We start from the raw sequence: 15,937 nt of genomic DNA, 5'->3' as shown, positions 1-15,937 counted from the left end.
GTCTACATAACCGGGCTAAAAGTCTTAAAATACAAACATTTTTGACAACACACAACCTTATGGAGACTTTCGGCATAGCTTTAAAAACTAAAGTGACACTTTTCAATAGAATGCAACGTTTCTCATGTTTGTGTTTCTCCTATTGTGTTTATGCTCACTTGGAAGTTAAACATACTCATTTTTTTCATGATTTATAGTGTTACGACCTGTCTAGGGTCGATCGCAACATAAATGGAAATCCACATAAATGTAACCGTTGTAAGAAATACATTTATTGTATAAAGGAAACATAAAAAGGCTTTCTATTCAGGAGTGGTTAATGCCATGATAAAAACCCACTACTTTAATAAATACCCAACTAAATAACCTAAACGTCTTAATTGGCAAAGAAACAAAAGACAATCGATTAACCTAACTTCCTAAACTCACAACAGAGGGAAAATAAATACATCCAAATGAAGATGGCGACACACTCCCTACTTCCCTTAAGTAAAAAAAAAGACAAACCATCAAGACTTAACAGAAAAACAAAGTAACAGAATATCAAAGATGTAGTGATGTGTGAGTCTCTGCTGGTACAAAGAAAACAGTTTATTGTCCAGCATCAGCGTGTCTCAAGATCAGCAATATCTCTCTACATTTTATGTGGATTTTCTTGAGGATTCTTGTAACTGTGTGCTGAACAATCTCATCACAAATCTCAGCATCACTCATGTCTGTCAGCGTGTTCAGGTGAGTCACACCTGTGTTTATGTACTAAGTTTGTCTTTTGATTAATTCATTTTTAGCAGCTCTTGTCTAAGTCTGACTGAAAGGGACTGTTTAATGTGTGTCACATCTTCAAAGGGTTTATGTGAAAAGGATCTTAGATTTCACCACATGTGGAAAGGCTGTGTAGTATGAGTCCTGTTACTATGGAAGCCCGTATCCGCCAGGGTTGGGATTTTTATTAGAATTAGTAACTCATATTAACAAAATTTCGACTTAGTTTCTCATTATTTTGAGATAATAAGTCATTATGAGTTACTAATTCTAAAAAAATGTCCCAACCCTGGTGGAAACGGGCTTCCATATGTTACCATATACACGGTGATGCAGTTTGTTAGGATGCTATCAATGATGCAGTAAAAGTTGACACTCTTGAAAATATATATATATTGTGTATATGAGTCAGAAATAAGGATGTGTTTAAGTTTGAATTTGTGGGGTTTTGGGGTACCATACAAATCAGCGGAAGGCCTAAGCAATACACCAAAATCCATGGGTTAAAACCAAAATAATAGGGTAATGTGGTAAAACTACACGTTTATCCCAAACCAAAAACTTGAAGTACGGTCAAACTTATCATTAGTCTCACTACTGAAGTATATAATATATATATATATATACTTAGAATATTATTTTTAACCAGGGTATATGTGATGTCTCTAAATCTCCCATCAGAGCCGTTAAACAATGAGATTGAACATCTGTCCAGTTTATCCAGGAGTTCATCTTCATGCCTCCACTCGATCACATCATTACTCTGTATAACAGTATTAGTGTGTAAAGTGAGAGAAAACCCGTGAGTCACTGACTCTGTCACAGCATCTATAGAACAAAGTGAGAGATAAACTCACTTATACAACACTGTCAGTCATTGAGATCATTGTGCGACGTCATGAAATATCACATTAAATATGAAGTCAAGTACTGCTTTATTCAAGTGTGCCATCATGTGATCTTCCAAAACAACGTGAAGTCATTTACGTATTACATTTGTCGCCTTGTTGACAGAGACTATTTGCACAAGCCCCTCCTACCAATATGTGCTTGGAATAGAGAAAGTGAAAGTACGAAGCATTTTCAACCAAGGAAGATAACATTCTTCATGATGCCCTTTATTGGTCGTCGTACATAACATTTGTGTTTGTGTTAGTAAGCTGTATTTTTTTAAGCTATTATGGCAAAAACAAAATCAACTGACGTTTATTAATTACAAAGCACAATAAAAAAAACAAGATTTGGGATTTTTTTTAAACAGAGTCGTCTCTTTGGTATTAATCTCTTCATGTTTAATCGTGAGTAAAATGTAACTTGTTTTTATGATGATATGCCAGTTTTTCTGTTGTAAAAACTGCTGATGGAGTTGCCGGGTTACATACCTATAGAAAGTCATGTGACATTCCTTATTCCCTTCAGTAAAGCCAAATACCAAAAAGGAAATATGCTGTTACACCCGTCCCTGTGTAAAGAACAACACTGTCACTCAGTCGGTGGGACACAGATGGGTTTGTTACCCACTAACAGTCAGAGCTCAAAGTCTTGAATAACTTTACTGATCATCTTTATGAAGTCAAACACCTACAACAACATGAAGACAATCTCCTTACTCATTATCATCTCTTTATTCTTCAATGGTAAGCTCATTTAGCAACGTTTTTTAATACTTTCACTTCTCAATAAATTTTGTGTTTCTTAACGTCTATGAGTTTTGCACCATTAAAAAACTGAAAGTCAGTGAACATCAGTCTGGTGTTTAAAGTTACATGAGGTTTGTACCTAAGCAATAATATGATTCTCTCTTTGTGATATTCAGGTGTGTTTGGTGATCCAGATGAAGTAAAGTCTGTGTCAGTGATGGAGGGAGATTCTGTCACTTTACACACTGATCTTACTGACATTCAGAGAGATGAGCAGATCGATTGGTGGTTTAAAGGAGATCGCATAGCTCAAATCAATAAAGCGACAAGTAACATCTCAGTATATGATGATGATGCTGATGGGAGATTCAGAGACAGACTGCAGGTGGATGACCAGACTGGATCTCTCACCATCACAAACATGAGATCTGAAAACTCTGGACTTTATAAGGTCGATATCATCAGCATCACTAGACATACAACACACCAGTCCTTCAGAGTTACTGTCAGGGGTGAGTAGATCACGTCATTGGTCACGTCGTGCTATTTTTTTTTTCTTTATGAAAAGCACATATATGATAATGAAGAAAGAAATTCATGCACATTTTAGATTGTATGAGTACTTAGAGATGACAAGTGCGTAATGAGTCCTTATGTTTACTTAAACAATTGCTTATTCTTACTTTCACTTTCAAAATAAAACCTGTTAGACTTGATTTGTTTTCCTGAACTTGCTGTGAGATGATCAAATGAATATGCTGTTGTTGACACAGGTGGAGTGAAGATGAAGATGTCAGTGATGGAGGGACATTCTGTCAGTCTGTACACTGACACCAAAATGACGTATGATCTGATAGACTGGATGTTTGGAGATGAACACGCTCAGATAGCTGAAATATATAAACCAGACAAACGCTTCACTACGTATGATGATGTTCTCGACGGGAGATTCAGAAACAGACTGAAGCTGAACGATCAAAGCGGATCTCTCACCATCATAAGCATGAGATCTGAACACGCGGGTGTTTATGAAGTAAAGATGAGCAGTAACAGACATTCAGTACACAGGAGATTCAAAGTGACCGTCACCGGTGAGGAACAGAACGTTACATTTGTTTTTATATCTTAACAGTCTTGCTTTACAATGACAAACATATTTATTATTTTTATTTAGAATGTAAAATTATGTGTGTAGAAGATTTGTAAAATATTTTATAAACACAGTATTTAGAAGGGCAGCACAATGCTGTATATAGGATTGACTGAGATATTGCCAACGTGCATAATGTATAGTTCCAAAATTCAACGTATGTTCTGTAGTTCAACTGAATTCTACAAACTTAAAAAAATTGCATATCATAATATTAACCAAGTTAACCAAATATGAAAATCAATGAAAATCTTGATTTGAAAATTTTCTCTCATTGTTTTATTCCCGCACCTTTAGTTTCACAATTGATCACGCTGATTAAAATACAATTACATTTACACTTTACGCTTTACACTTACACTTTACACTTTTACATTTTTTCAGCTTTATTGTTGGCAGGACAGTGGCACCGCACCGTCTTTTTACATGAATGTGCCACAAATAGTAATCCTGAAAAAACACATTTTACGGAATTTTACGACTTTTTTATTAATTCTTTTATGCGACAAAATGAGAAAAAAAATCTTCCAAAACAACAACATACAAAACATCACAAAAGTAAACATGAAGTGTTAAATCATGCTTGTATCTCTTTAAATATAATTTGTTTTGCTCATCTTATTTGAGTAACTTTCTCGTTAAGTTTTAAAGTTTTCATTGACATATAAATGTATTTGTAATGCAGTTTCAAGCAAGGAAGGAAGGAGGCGGGAACCGGGGAACGTTAAACCACAAACTTTTGACAAGACAAACGAACAACAAAACTAAAGTCAAATATAATAAAACCAAACATAATGTCCAGGCCTGATCCTCTCTGGTCGTACACTCCTGTCGCTCGTCCTTTTATGCTTCTGATCTCCTCTGTGAGAGATGCGAGACCGGTGCAACGCTCCGCTAACACTCATTATCACTCGCGTCACCGGCCTCGCGTCGTTCCCTCACGGCACTCTTCCCGCCTTGCTCCTTAGAGTATTTTACTACCATTGTTGAATAAATCAATAATATCTGCTGATGTGTTCTGATATCTCTCTCTGTCATTACAGTGCTGGGTTTACGTTTAGTTTATGTAGTTGGAATATGTTTTTTCCTGCTATTCCTTGCTGCCGGTGTAACCGCTTTCGTGATTTACTGCCGCTGCATGTATCACCGCAGACTCTTTATTTCAGGTAAGTACTGAAGGTGTAACACATTTAAGGGAAATATTCAAGCTTTGTTTTTTAAATCCGTTTTTTTTCGCTGTGCAGGTCAGGAGATGACCGTGATGAAGGGAGATTCTATCACTTTACGTACTGATCATCTTACTGACATACAGAGAGATGATATGATCCAGTGGATGTATGAAGATGCAGAGATCGCTACCATTAATAACGCAACCATCAGTTTTGTTGCTCCGAGATTCAGAAACGGACTGCAGGTGAATGAGCAGACCGGATCTCTCACCATCACAAACATCACGAGCGATGACTCTGGAGTGTATCGACTCAACATCTTCAGATATAGAAAGTTCTTCAATATCAAAAATGTGAAGCTTTTAAAAATCATCAGAATAAGAAAGCGTTCATCTAAGACATTTAATATGATTGTCATTGGTGAGTACCTCTGAGACGCCGGTGGCTTTTATTTTGTTTTCAAGTTTTTATCTTGTTTTTCATTTTCTCTTTTCATTGCTGCGGTTACAGATGAACTGATTCAAGTGAATGTGGGAGAATCTGTCACACTTGAGACTGGAGTTACTGAAATACAGAATAATGAGATGATCGAGTGGAGGTTTAGAGATGAAGATACTCCCATTGCTGAAATAAGTCTTGCTCACAGCATCCCATGCGATGATGACAATGATGATCTGTTTAAAAACATGGAACTGAATGATCAGACTGGAGATCTGACCATCAACAAGATCAAACATGAACACTCAGGTGTTTACACACTGAAGATCAACGGTGGAAGAAACTCATTGAGGAGATTGTGTGTAATGGTCACTGGTGAGTAATACAGTGATACCTTCATTGAAATAAATAAAACAAATGACTGTGTTTTTTTTCATTTTTTTATCCTTAAAGCAGAAAGATATTGTAAAATGTCTGTGTCTCTTACAGCTCCCCCAGCAAATGAACGGAGAGAGTCAGTGGAGATACACGTGCCTTTGGTAAAAGAGACTTCATTATAAGCCTAAATAATAAAGTAACAGACAACATCTGAACTACATGCATATATCACTGACTGTTGTTTATTTTCTGTTAATATCATAATGATATAATAATATCAATAGTCCATCAGTCCAAGTATGCATACTTTCACTATAGTACACAAGACTAGTATGTTGAATGAGTTGTAAATCTGTATTCATAAACAGTATTCAGTGTGTGATTATTACACTGATGATCTGCTCATCAACACTGAACTTCTGAAGACTTTTCTATCCCGTAATGCCACAGTGGGAGAAGAGCCATGAGATGTATCAAAAATATTTAAAAATACTTGTTGGTTGGCTTTTGTAGGGCATCACGCTAGCCACTGACAAATGCGAATTAAATGAATAATGAATAAATGTGAATATTTTCTTGTGCTTTGTGGGGTAAATTGTACTTGTATAGGAAGATGAATAAATCATTTTTGCAGTGGATGGGTGGACTTAGTGTTTGGATTACTTTTTTATGAGCATCAGTCTGAGAAATGTATGATTTAAGATGTGTTGTATATAACCAGATTTTCTCTTATCCATGTATATATATATATTTTATGTTTTTAATATATATATAAATCAATATATACTGTATTAACATATACATTATATATATATATTATATGTCATGACTTTTTAATCATTTTCCATAATATTACTAATGTTGTTACTTACTTTCGGTTTCAGTTTGTAGAGGGGTTTGCGTGGACACTAGATGGCGCACTGCACCGCTGCATTGCATACAGTGTACATAATAATGACTACATGAGAAAAACAAAATCGGTTTTACTAAACTGACGAAACATGCTTTTATGGGTATATGCATGTTGGTGCATAAATTGCTTTAATCTATTAACTGTTGTGAACTTGATATTAATGTCAAATTGCTCTTTCAAGAAGCAGACGCGACCCAGCGGCAGTGATCAGGCGCATGCGCTTCTCGGAGTCGTGACGTCACGTCTTCACCGAAACACGCCCCTCAGTCAGCGCAACAATAGGCTTGTGCGACGTCGTATTTGGCGCGCGCACCCTAGCGAACTAGCGGATGCGTAGAGTATACGGTGCCGCAAGATCCGACATATCAATGACATCAAAGTACCGCGAGAGCGATTCGAAAAGCATAAGAAGTTTGTTTCTGAATCGCTCTCGCGGTACTGTGATGTCATCCGCCTGTCAGATCTTGCGGCGACGCATCAAGTCGAACACGCTTATGACAACATCCTTTCATGGCTCTTTTTTCAGAGGAAACCAACTATTGTTTAATGAAAAGCTACACGCGATAGTGATCCGACTCAATGAGTGGTCATGTTTGTCTTAAAATCCGCGAAAAAAACGCGTTTAAAACGAGAAAGATCTGCGGAAACTCACTGAACAAACAGATTCAACAGGACACCAACAATTATTGTGTCTGGTATGGGGACTAAAAAACATTTAATATCTGAATAAACCAGTGGAGTAATGCAGCTTGTGGTGCATTATTGTGTTCATTAGAATGTGTTTTGTTTAATTCAGTGATATATATCCATTAGTAGAGTAACAGGCATACAGGGATATGATTGGCTTGTTCGACTTGATGCGGCGCTGCAAGATCGAACAGCCGTATGACATCACAGTATCGCGAGATCGATTCGAAACCAAACTTTTAATAGTTTTTCGAATAGCTCTCGCGGTACTCTGATGTCCTCGCCTGTCTGTTCTCGCGGCGCCGCATCAAGTCGAACAAGCCTATTTTGTTTCTAAAATAATTTAGCTGGCCAATCAAATCATAGAAGGCGGGAGTTACTGGCCAATCAAATGAAAGAAAGAGTCGTTTCTAGTCCCTCAAGCAAACTGAACCCTGTTTGTAGCACAGTTTGTATATTGCTTATGTTGTGAAGATTGTCATTAAACATTACAAATATTGACAGTAACAATTACTTTAGACATATGTCCTTACAACTGATTTATTTTAAACTGAAGTTATTTTTGGTACATTTTTGGCTGTCAGTCATGGACCTAATAGTCATAGTTTTAGAAATCTTTATTTTTTTATATTGTTGACAGTTGTAACAAAAGTTTGATGTTCTCCATGTGGAGGTTTCAGAGGACAGATTCAGCATCTTCATCAGTTTGTGTCTGTAGAAAGATCTCTTATGAGGATGAGAATTGTAGCTCAAACCTCTCTGTGACACATAACCTTTAGTCTTCTTAAGCTTCACAAGTGCTCCTTTTCCACTTTTCTCTATAGTCAGTTTGACACCTTAACAAACACCAAAGGTCCTTAACCAGGCACAAAAGTGAAGCCACAGAATATATCAAATCATTTTTTTTGGTGATACATTTGCTTGCGTATCTTGGTAAAGTGTTTATTTCCTAACAAAATGTTGTAGATAAAAGAAAGTTACTGTGCACATACACTCAACATTTGAAGTGGATAAAAAAAATGAATCAAAGTTGTCTTGGACAAGAACTAGGACAACTTTGATGAACCTTTTTGATCATCTTCAAATGTTGACTACTGTATCCTGATGGTGATTTTATCACACAGACACAAGACAATGTTTACGTAATGTGGCCATACTTTTAACTACACTTTTCCTTATTTTGTAAAATTTGACCCGGCTTATTTTTCTTCTTTAAACATTTACAATATTCAGACTTTTACAATATATCAACTTTTTGATTATATTCTAATTATATCGGGTAATTGCTATTTTTATTGCAGCTTGCAGTAAATAATCTACATTTGTTCCTCAAATTTATTCAGTTAAAATTCGCCTGTTCCACTGACAGATTAAAATAGCAAGTGTTCTTCTGCAAAATGGTGTCGGGCAGCACAGGACATGTGACTGAAGTGTGATGTCAAGATCTCAAGAATAGTTTTCTCAGAAACTTCTGCAATCTCTCGCTGAAGCTGAAAAAAAAAATTCCATTGCTTGTACAATAAGAGCATGAGCATTGAATTTAATTTCTTGCATGTGATATACACTTATGTGACTACTTCAATCCAAACATGATAGTATACGTATAAAGTATATATTTTATGTGTGTTTTGGGGAAAATATGTCTTGACATTTTGCATTCACAGCAGTTCACACAGATCTCACAGTAGAAAACTGTTGATATTCAAGCAATCTTTATTTTTCTTTATTAGTATTGATGCATTCAGTGTGTTATTAAAGATGTTTTTGTGCAGAGTGGAAGATGTTATCAGGACAGTAAAAGAAGAACAACACATTTCTCAGTGTTTACACCTCTGACATGCACACATATGGTCATCAACCACTAACAGACACTAACAGACGAACACATCTCATGTTCATATCAGGTTTGTCTTTTACACAGGAAGATGTTGGAGTGACGCACGCATTTAGTGACAAAAATAACGTACAAATATTGCCAGTATTTTAAACCACAATGACTCACTGGTCGTTCTCATTTCTTTATTTATATTTTTGATCATTCTTTCTGAAAATCTGTTCTACCAAGATGTTTAAACGGCTGTCTATTAACAATCTTATACATAGTGAATTTTTAACATGCGCTTGCATTTGTGGCAATTAACATACGTTTTATGCTTGTGAATGTGATGGGGGTATAACAGATGAATCCCTGTGAGAACTCAGACATTTCATATATAATAAAACATATACTTTATATAATATTGTGAAAATATGCTGTTCAGACTCACAAAAATCTGATCAGTTGTAGCAGAAGTTGAAAATGATCATACAGCTGAGTCTTCACATCATAAGAGTTTCACAGAGCGTTTGATCATTATCTCATGACACCAGCATACACAACATCATCCTCCACTGCAGCTCTCTGTACACAACAAACAAAATACAAACACAACATTAAATCAACAGAATAATCTCTTGAATTAAACATTTATTTTTATAATAAATTATTGGTTCAGGGAATAATTTCTGTGGCTGTCCCAGCATCTACAGTAAGTAAAAAAGTGTTTAATGTAACAGATATATATGATCATATGTGTATGTTTTGAGTTTATTGCATTTAATCCTTTGTGTCCGTTAAACTTGGCCGGAGCACAAATACTGTGCCTTTTTAGTGGGTGTACTGAAGTTAGTTTCCCAAGTCCCAAAACACAGTTGACTATTCCCTGATGTGCTGTCTTATTAAAGGCATAAAGAGGCCCTAAAATATCATTAAAAAAAAAGAAGTGTAGTCTGGTTGTGATTTTAACCCAAGCTTTTGTTATATAGGAGGGAATAGTATTCACCCGAACATAATGTAAGTGTCGAAACTGAAAACGCCCTTGTTACTGAGATTACATCTGTTATTGACACAGGCCCAGCGAACGCCAGGTTATGGAATGCACCTATCTATGACGACATTGATAGGTTGAACACTGCCTCCACAGAAAAATATCAGCCACTACTTCTCTAACCCGCCCACTGTTTTCACATGACTGAACTGAAGTACCACAAGGTGCGCGGAACCAAATAGAGCGAGCAAGCAAGCAATAAACAGGCCATTAAAGATTGCTAAATATTGTATCAGTGCCTGGTTGTGGAAGAACACAGTTGCTGCATAACCTTACTTCTGATTCCGACATTAGTAATGCGTTGTTGAAGTTTAATTTTAAAGATGTTCCAGCTCACATGGGTAAAACATTACCGCAGATTCCTTTGTGAACAAGGCAGAGGGCTACAATGGATTTGGGGAGAGACTGAAATTAAAAAGCATTTGACTTGAATGCTTGAAGCGTGCTGTGTCCTCAATATTGGATCCGATAGGAATGGAGCAGAAATCTTATGCGAGTACAACAAATTTTTACTATGCGACACTATTTGCCTATATGGGGAGTCTGACCTGGAGCATGCAGTTTTGCGCCCCAAGGCAGTTTTACGCCCCTGCTGTTCCTTATTTCTCCAGTAGGCAGTTTTACGCCCCGCTGTATGATTCATACAAGTTCATAGAGATTTATTTTTCTAAAACTTTTTGAAAAAACAAAACTGTACAACTGCATGATCATTTAATATATTTGTATTTTTTTCCAAGTATTATTACAAATGAGATCAATAAAATCACAACATAATAAGCCTAAATAGCCAGCCAACAACTGCTATTAAGAAAACAAGATACAATATTAATTGAGCACTAACAATAACAAACGTGATAAAACCCACATAAGGTGCTCATACATTTGAATCCAGATCATAAAGTTAAAATATTTAATGGAAAATATCAAAGAGGTATATTGTATTTACAATAGATAATTGGATCACCTCTTTAACAACTGAAATCAAGATCCATATGGACTTATGTCAATTTGAGTTTGAACATGTTCGTGGTTGTTGGTGCTCAGTTATTGATTTTTTTATAAAAAACTTGAGTACGTGTTCAGCTAAACTGAAATGGTTTATATATAATGCAAGTTAACAGGGTCAGAAGAATATCTTACTAGGAAATGCCATCTCGCATTGACCACAGAGACTAAAATAAATTATAAAGAAAATAAATATGAAAATGAGTAAGAGATATCGAGTTGGCATACACGTGGTTAGCTAAGGTTGATCCAGACACAATATTGACCTGGAGGCCAATAAGTATTAATTGTATTGTCTTTGAGTTTAAATTACACAAACAAACATATCTATATATGTTAAGATGTTTAAATTAATTCATAACAATATCAATTAATCGTTAAAAAACGATGCATGTTGGGCCATTTCTTAGGAACAAAAACGATTATTTACCATACATCTAACTCGCGATGGACGACGAAGTTGTCTGTTAGTTCTGTTCTGGTGGTTCATAATGAACCCCTACTGGAGAAATAAGGAACAACAGGGTCCTAAAACTGCATAGGGCATAAAACTGCCTGGGGCGTAAAACTCCATGCTCCAGACTCCCACTTCTCCTATTTGCTTTGCTAGAGATCACTTGATGTGTCCTGAGCACTATTTGCTAGGGCTGGGGCGGTATGAGCAAACATTTATATTACAGTGTTTTCCAGATTTATACTGGTTTCCCGGTACATGCGGTATTTCTTTTTCACATTTTCCACTGACTGAGTTATCCCCTATCATAACTGCAAAGTTTGGAATTCTTTAACAAGTGAATAGCAGGAAAAGGTAACTTGTATACATTATATTTAAGCAAATAAATACCGAAATTAACTTTTTCTCTGGGTTCGTAGCATCCACCCAGAAATTAATAGTTTAAAACAAGATAGTACCAATTGAACCATTAAAACATGCATCTGATGTCTGTTGTGTTTAACATAGTCACAATGGATTCATGATTCATGAAAACAAAGGCTTAAAATAGATATGTTAGAGGAAACCGATCGGCTCATGCTGTCAAGCCTTCTGACTGACCCTTATTTCTTATAGCATGAAGAGAAATAGTTTCAACTAAAACGCATCATATTATATTCTTATATTGAGCAGATATGAGGGGAACTCGATCATTTTTTAAAAATGTTTGTTCGTGAGTTTATTTAATATAACGTAACTTGCAATTGCTATACATGTGCAGCTGTTCAGCAGCGAGCTGAATAATGTACAGGTCTACTGGCCTGCTGAAAAGTTGTACAATTAAATGTTCTCTCATGAAAACAAAGTGCATTTAGGTCAAGTGCATTTTACATTTTTCTCTGTAGGACTACTACAAGAAAGTGCATTCAGAACAAGTGCAACTGTTTTAAGATACAACAATATTTTCTCTGTAGGCCTTTAACATAATAGTGTATCATAACAAAGCCTCCCATAGCCCATATGTTAACTGTAGAACTTTGACAACAACAAAAGCACCAAGAATTGCAGATGTCTAAAGTTGATAATAAGTAGCCTAAGAATAGAATAACCAATTTATTCTGTCGTCTGAAGCGCTATGATGTGTGTGTTGACTACCAATTTATTAGTGTAAACAGCTTTAAAGCATTTGACTCAATCCTGCTGATGAACTAACCCAGAAATATATATACAATTTAATTTCTTAAAATGCAGTCCCTACATCTCTGTTTGCACTTTTCTGAACTATTACACTGTTACTGTTACAGTTGAAGATGATATATTTCTTAAGCTGTATGTTTTAAGTGTCTTCAATAAAAGACTTAAGACTAAGTCATCATGCAGTTTTATTTCTATGAGACGTTTAATAGAAACATTCTTTTTGACTTTACACTAGAATAATTGATTTGTGTGATCTGTTGTATCGAGACTGATAGTTAACCTGAAGTTTACCACCTATAGATGTGCTTAAAATGAGTTGTGTTTGAAGATTGTGAATAAAATTATGCAGTTTGAATTAGTTTATTTGAAAAAGTATTTGCAGAAAAACAACAGCTTTAATTCAGAACCTTTGGCTAAATTAATAATTTAATAATAACTTCTTATACACCTTTATTGGCTTCATTAGTTTGTTTTGTGAGTTGTTTAAGTAGAAAACAAATTAAAGTTTTGGACACCAGGGGCCCGTTTCAATAAGGAAGTTCAACCAACGCCGAGTTAAAATCTGAACTCTGAGTTGATTTACTCAGAGAATCGCTACCTTGAGTTTTCAGTTTCAGAACAGCTGATTTGAGTTAGTTCAATCAACCCTGAGTAAGTTCACTCTAGGTTATGCGCGTTCAGCATGGCGATGAAAAGCCATCATCAATTGAGTGAAGATAGCACGATTCACCATGGCAACGACACGTGACAAAAAGCGCTCTGTTCATTTCTCGCCAATCTAATTCAAGGAACTGTTACAAGCGTACAGTGAATATGACACATATTCATATAAAAGATCAACACAGCCACACCAGCAAAAGAAAGAGAGTTAGCGTGAGAGAAAAGTGCTTCACGTGTTAATGCGCAAGTTTATATGTCAATCACTTTTATATTTATTTTATTGAAACTGTGAAAATGCGAATTATATTTAACTCTCTCGCTCTTATGTAGGTGATATCCTTCTGCAATAAAAAGATCTTGGCAGCAGCCGAATATGAAATATACGACGGTGTTTTAAAAACAAAAAAGATTTCGAGAATAAAGTCGAAATGTTACGAGAATAAAGTCGAAATATTTTGAGAAAAATCACAGAATTGCTAGAAAAAATGCTAGGAGGATTTCGTTGAATCCTACTTTAGATTATGATTTAGCGATAAGGAAATTCTTTGTCTTTTGTCGCATCATCACGGAGTTATAATTAGTAAAAGGACACTGCAGCGGTTATGAAACTGAATTTATTCAGAAGAAAAAATCTGACATGAACTACGAATTAACTCACTGATTCAGATGACGTGCTTAAACAAAACTTCAACTCTTAAACTACAACTTTCACGAAAATAAAATACGTATTACGACGAGTTTATTCTCGTAACATTTCGACTTTATTCTCGTAATCTTGAATTTATTTTTAACGTGGCACTAAAACGCCGTCGTAGAAATACAATAACATCATTCATTCAGGAAAGTTTAAAGAATAAAATGCTCTTGCTAGGATGCCTGATTGGGAAATGTTAAATATACTTCTTAAACTGGCCTTAAAAGTTAAGATATAATGTCCAAACGGGTCCTCACAATTCTCTCCCGACATAAATATAATTCTCTGCGAATTAATGCAGCTTCCTCTTCTATGTGTTCCTAAACAGGGCCGGCCCTGGGCATAGGCGGAATAGGCAAATGCTAAGGGCGCCGCCCACCCCTTGGGGCGCCCGAGCGCCCAAATTATTACTTTTATCAATATATTTTAATTTTTTTATTACCAATACTACTTAAATATTATGGATTAAAAAAAGCGATTGTCCGATAAAGACAAAACTACAACATTGCTTTCCCGAATCCCGATCCACCCCGGTCCGACTGAGTGACGCATCAATCTCCCCCGCCCCCGCCCTGCTGAAAAACAAAACAAACATCCGTTACCTGTGTGTGATTGTGAGTGACAGATGGCCGAATTCACTGACACTGATAAGTTGTCATTATGTCAAAAAGACCGAAGCCATCTGGTGCCCAGGGAAGAAAAAAAAGAAGAGAAGAGGAAGAAAAACGCGAAAAAGACAGAGGTAGGTAATGATTAGTTTATCTATGTTGCATTAAGTTAGTTCAACGATGCTTGTAAAGTTCGCTAATTTGAATTAGCTTATGACATAGTTAGTCGAACTTGTGCAGAATTTTATGGTATTTTTATTTGAATTGGCTAAATTAGTAATGTTATATGTATTATTTTTTCAGGAGATGTTTTACTTTAACTTCACTACATTTGAAAGACAAATATCGTACTTTTTACTCCACTACAATTCTGTCAAGGTCCTTGAGTAGAAAGTAGTGACATATAAATCTTTATTTAAATGAGTTCTGCAGAGTTCTAAGATGAGTTGTTAGAGCACTGTCAAACCCTGAGCACAGCTTTAAGCCATGATGGACAGCCAGACATTCATGGCAGAAAACTTGTATTAGAAATGCAAAACTTTCCACATCTGCCATCAAAAAATATGACAAACATTGAGCTCCTGACTTTCCTGCACGAGAAGAAGCTGATGGAAATTTTCCCCAATATGTGGGTCGCTCTGAGAATCTTTGCCACTCTACCTGTGACAGTCGCTGCTGCTGAAAGGAGCTTCTCTAAGCTCAAACTGATTAAAAACTACCTGAGATCTACAATGGCTCAAGAACGTCTCAGTGGACTTTCAGTCATTAGCATAAATCATGTAGTCTCACAACAGCTGTCTTATGATGATATCATAGATGACTTTGCTGCTAGAAAGGCAAGGCGAGTAAGACTGTAGAACATTTGCTATACATTTGCATAGTTCATTCAAGTTTATATATAGTTATTTATTTTTTGTGCAGCACTCTTATTTATAATTTCTGGAATGTTACATATGCTGTAAGAAAGGCAAGGAAAGCAAAGGAAAGCAATGTTTCTGTAATATAGTTTTTTCTGCACTAACATAATATAATATAAACATATTTATATTGTATCTATAATACGTTGTGTGTGTGTTTCCAAAATATTTTCAAAATAAAGAAAAACAAGACAAAGCTGTGCAGTTTGTTTCTGTTTAAGTTTAATAACAAAATTCCTGGGGCACCAGGTGAAATCTTGCCTAGGGCAGCAAATTGGCCAGGGCCGGCCCTGTTCCTAAATAAACGGAAATGCTATTTTAAGTTCTGTGTGACTAAATAGAGCACGATTAGGAACACGAATCAATAAACAAATGACGTATGCAATTTCAACACCGCTCGCGCTTCGAAAAGGGGGTGG

At 35.9% G+C, this 15,937-nt stretch overlaps 1 protein-coding gene across 1 annotated transcript; it reads left to right on the top strand.

Moving 5' to 3' along the window:
- Positions 1-2,239: 2,239 nt before the first annotated feature.
- On the top strand, positions 2,240-6,118 carry LOC130430370 (uncharacterized). Its single transcript, XM_056759461.1, has 7 exons — positions 2,240-2,399; positions 2,579-2,914; positions 3,176-3,493; positions 4,596-4,718; positions 4,797-5,141; positions 5,232-5,534; positions 5,649-6,118. The coding sequence occupies exons 1-7, from the start codon at positions 2,330-2,332 to the stop codon at positions 5,717-5,719; spliced, it is 1,566 nt and encodes a 521-aa protein (XP_056615439.1). The 5' UTR covers positions 2,240-2,329; the 3' UTR covers positions 5,720-6,118.
- The last annotated feature ends 9,819 nt before the right edge of the window (positions 6,119-15,937 follow it).

Source organism: Triplophysa dalaica, chromosome 10 (assembly GCF_015846415.1).
Source record: "Triplophysa dalaica isolate WHDGS20190420 chromosome 10, ASM1584641v1, whole genome shotgun sequence".
In the NCBI taxonomy this organism is placed as follows: domain Eukaryota; kingdom Metazoa; phylum Chordata; class Actinopteri; order Cypriniformes; family Nemacheilidae; genus Triplophysa; species Triplophysa dalaica.
Note: the sequence above shows the minus strand (reverse complement) of the source record. Positions and strands in the feature narration are given on the sequence as shown.

Bases quoted from the DNA above. Each gene is read 5' to 3' on its own strand.
- LOC130430370 (XM_056759461.1), top strand. From the start codon at position 2,330: ATGAAGTCAAACACCTACAACAACATGAAGACAATCTCCTTACTCATT. The intron at 2,400-2,578 runs GTAAGCTCATTT...TGTGATATTCAG, and splicing joins CATCTCTTTATTCTTCAATG to GTGTGTTTGGTGATCCAGAT. The intron at 2,915-3,175 runs GTGAGTAGATCA...TTGTTGACACAG, and splicing joins CTTCAGAGTTACTGTCAGGG to GTGGAGTGAAGATGAAGATG.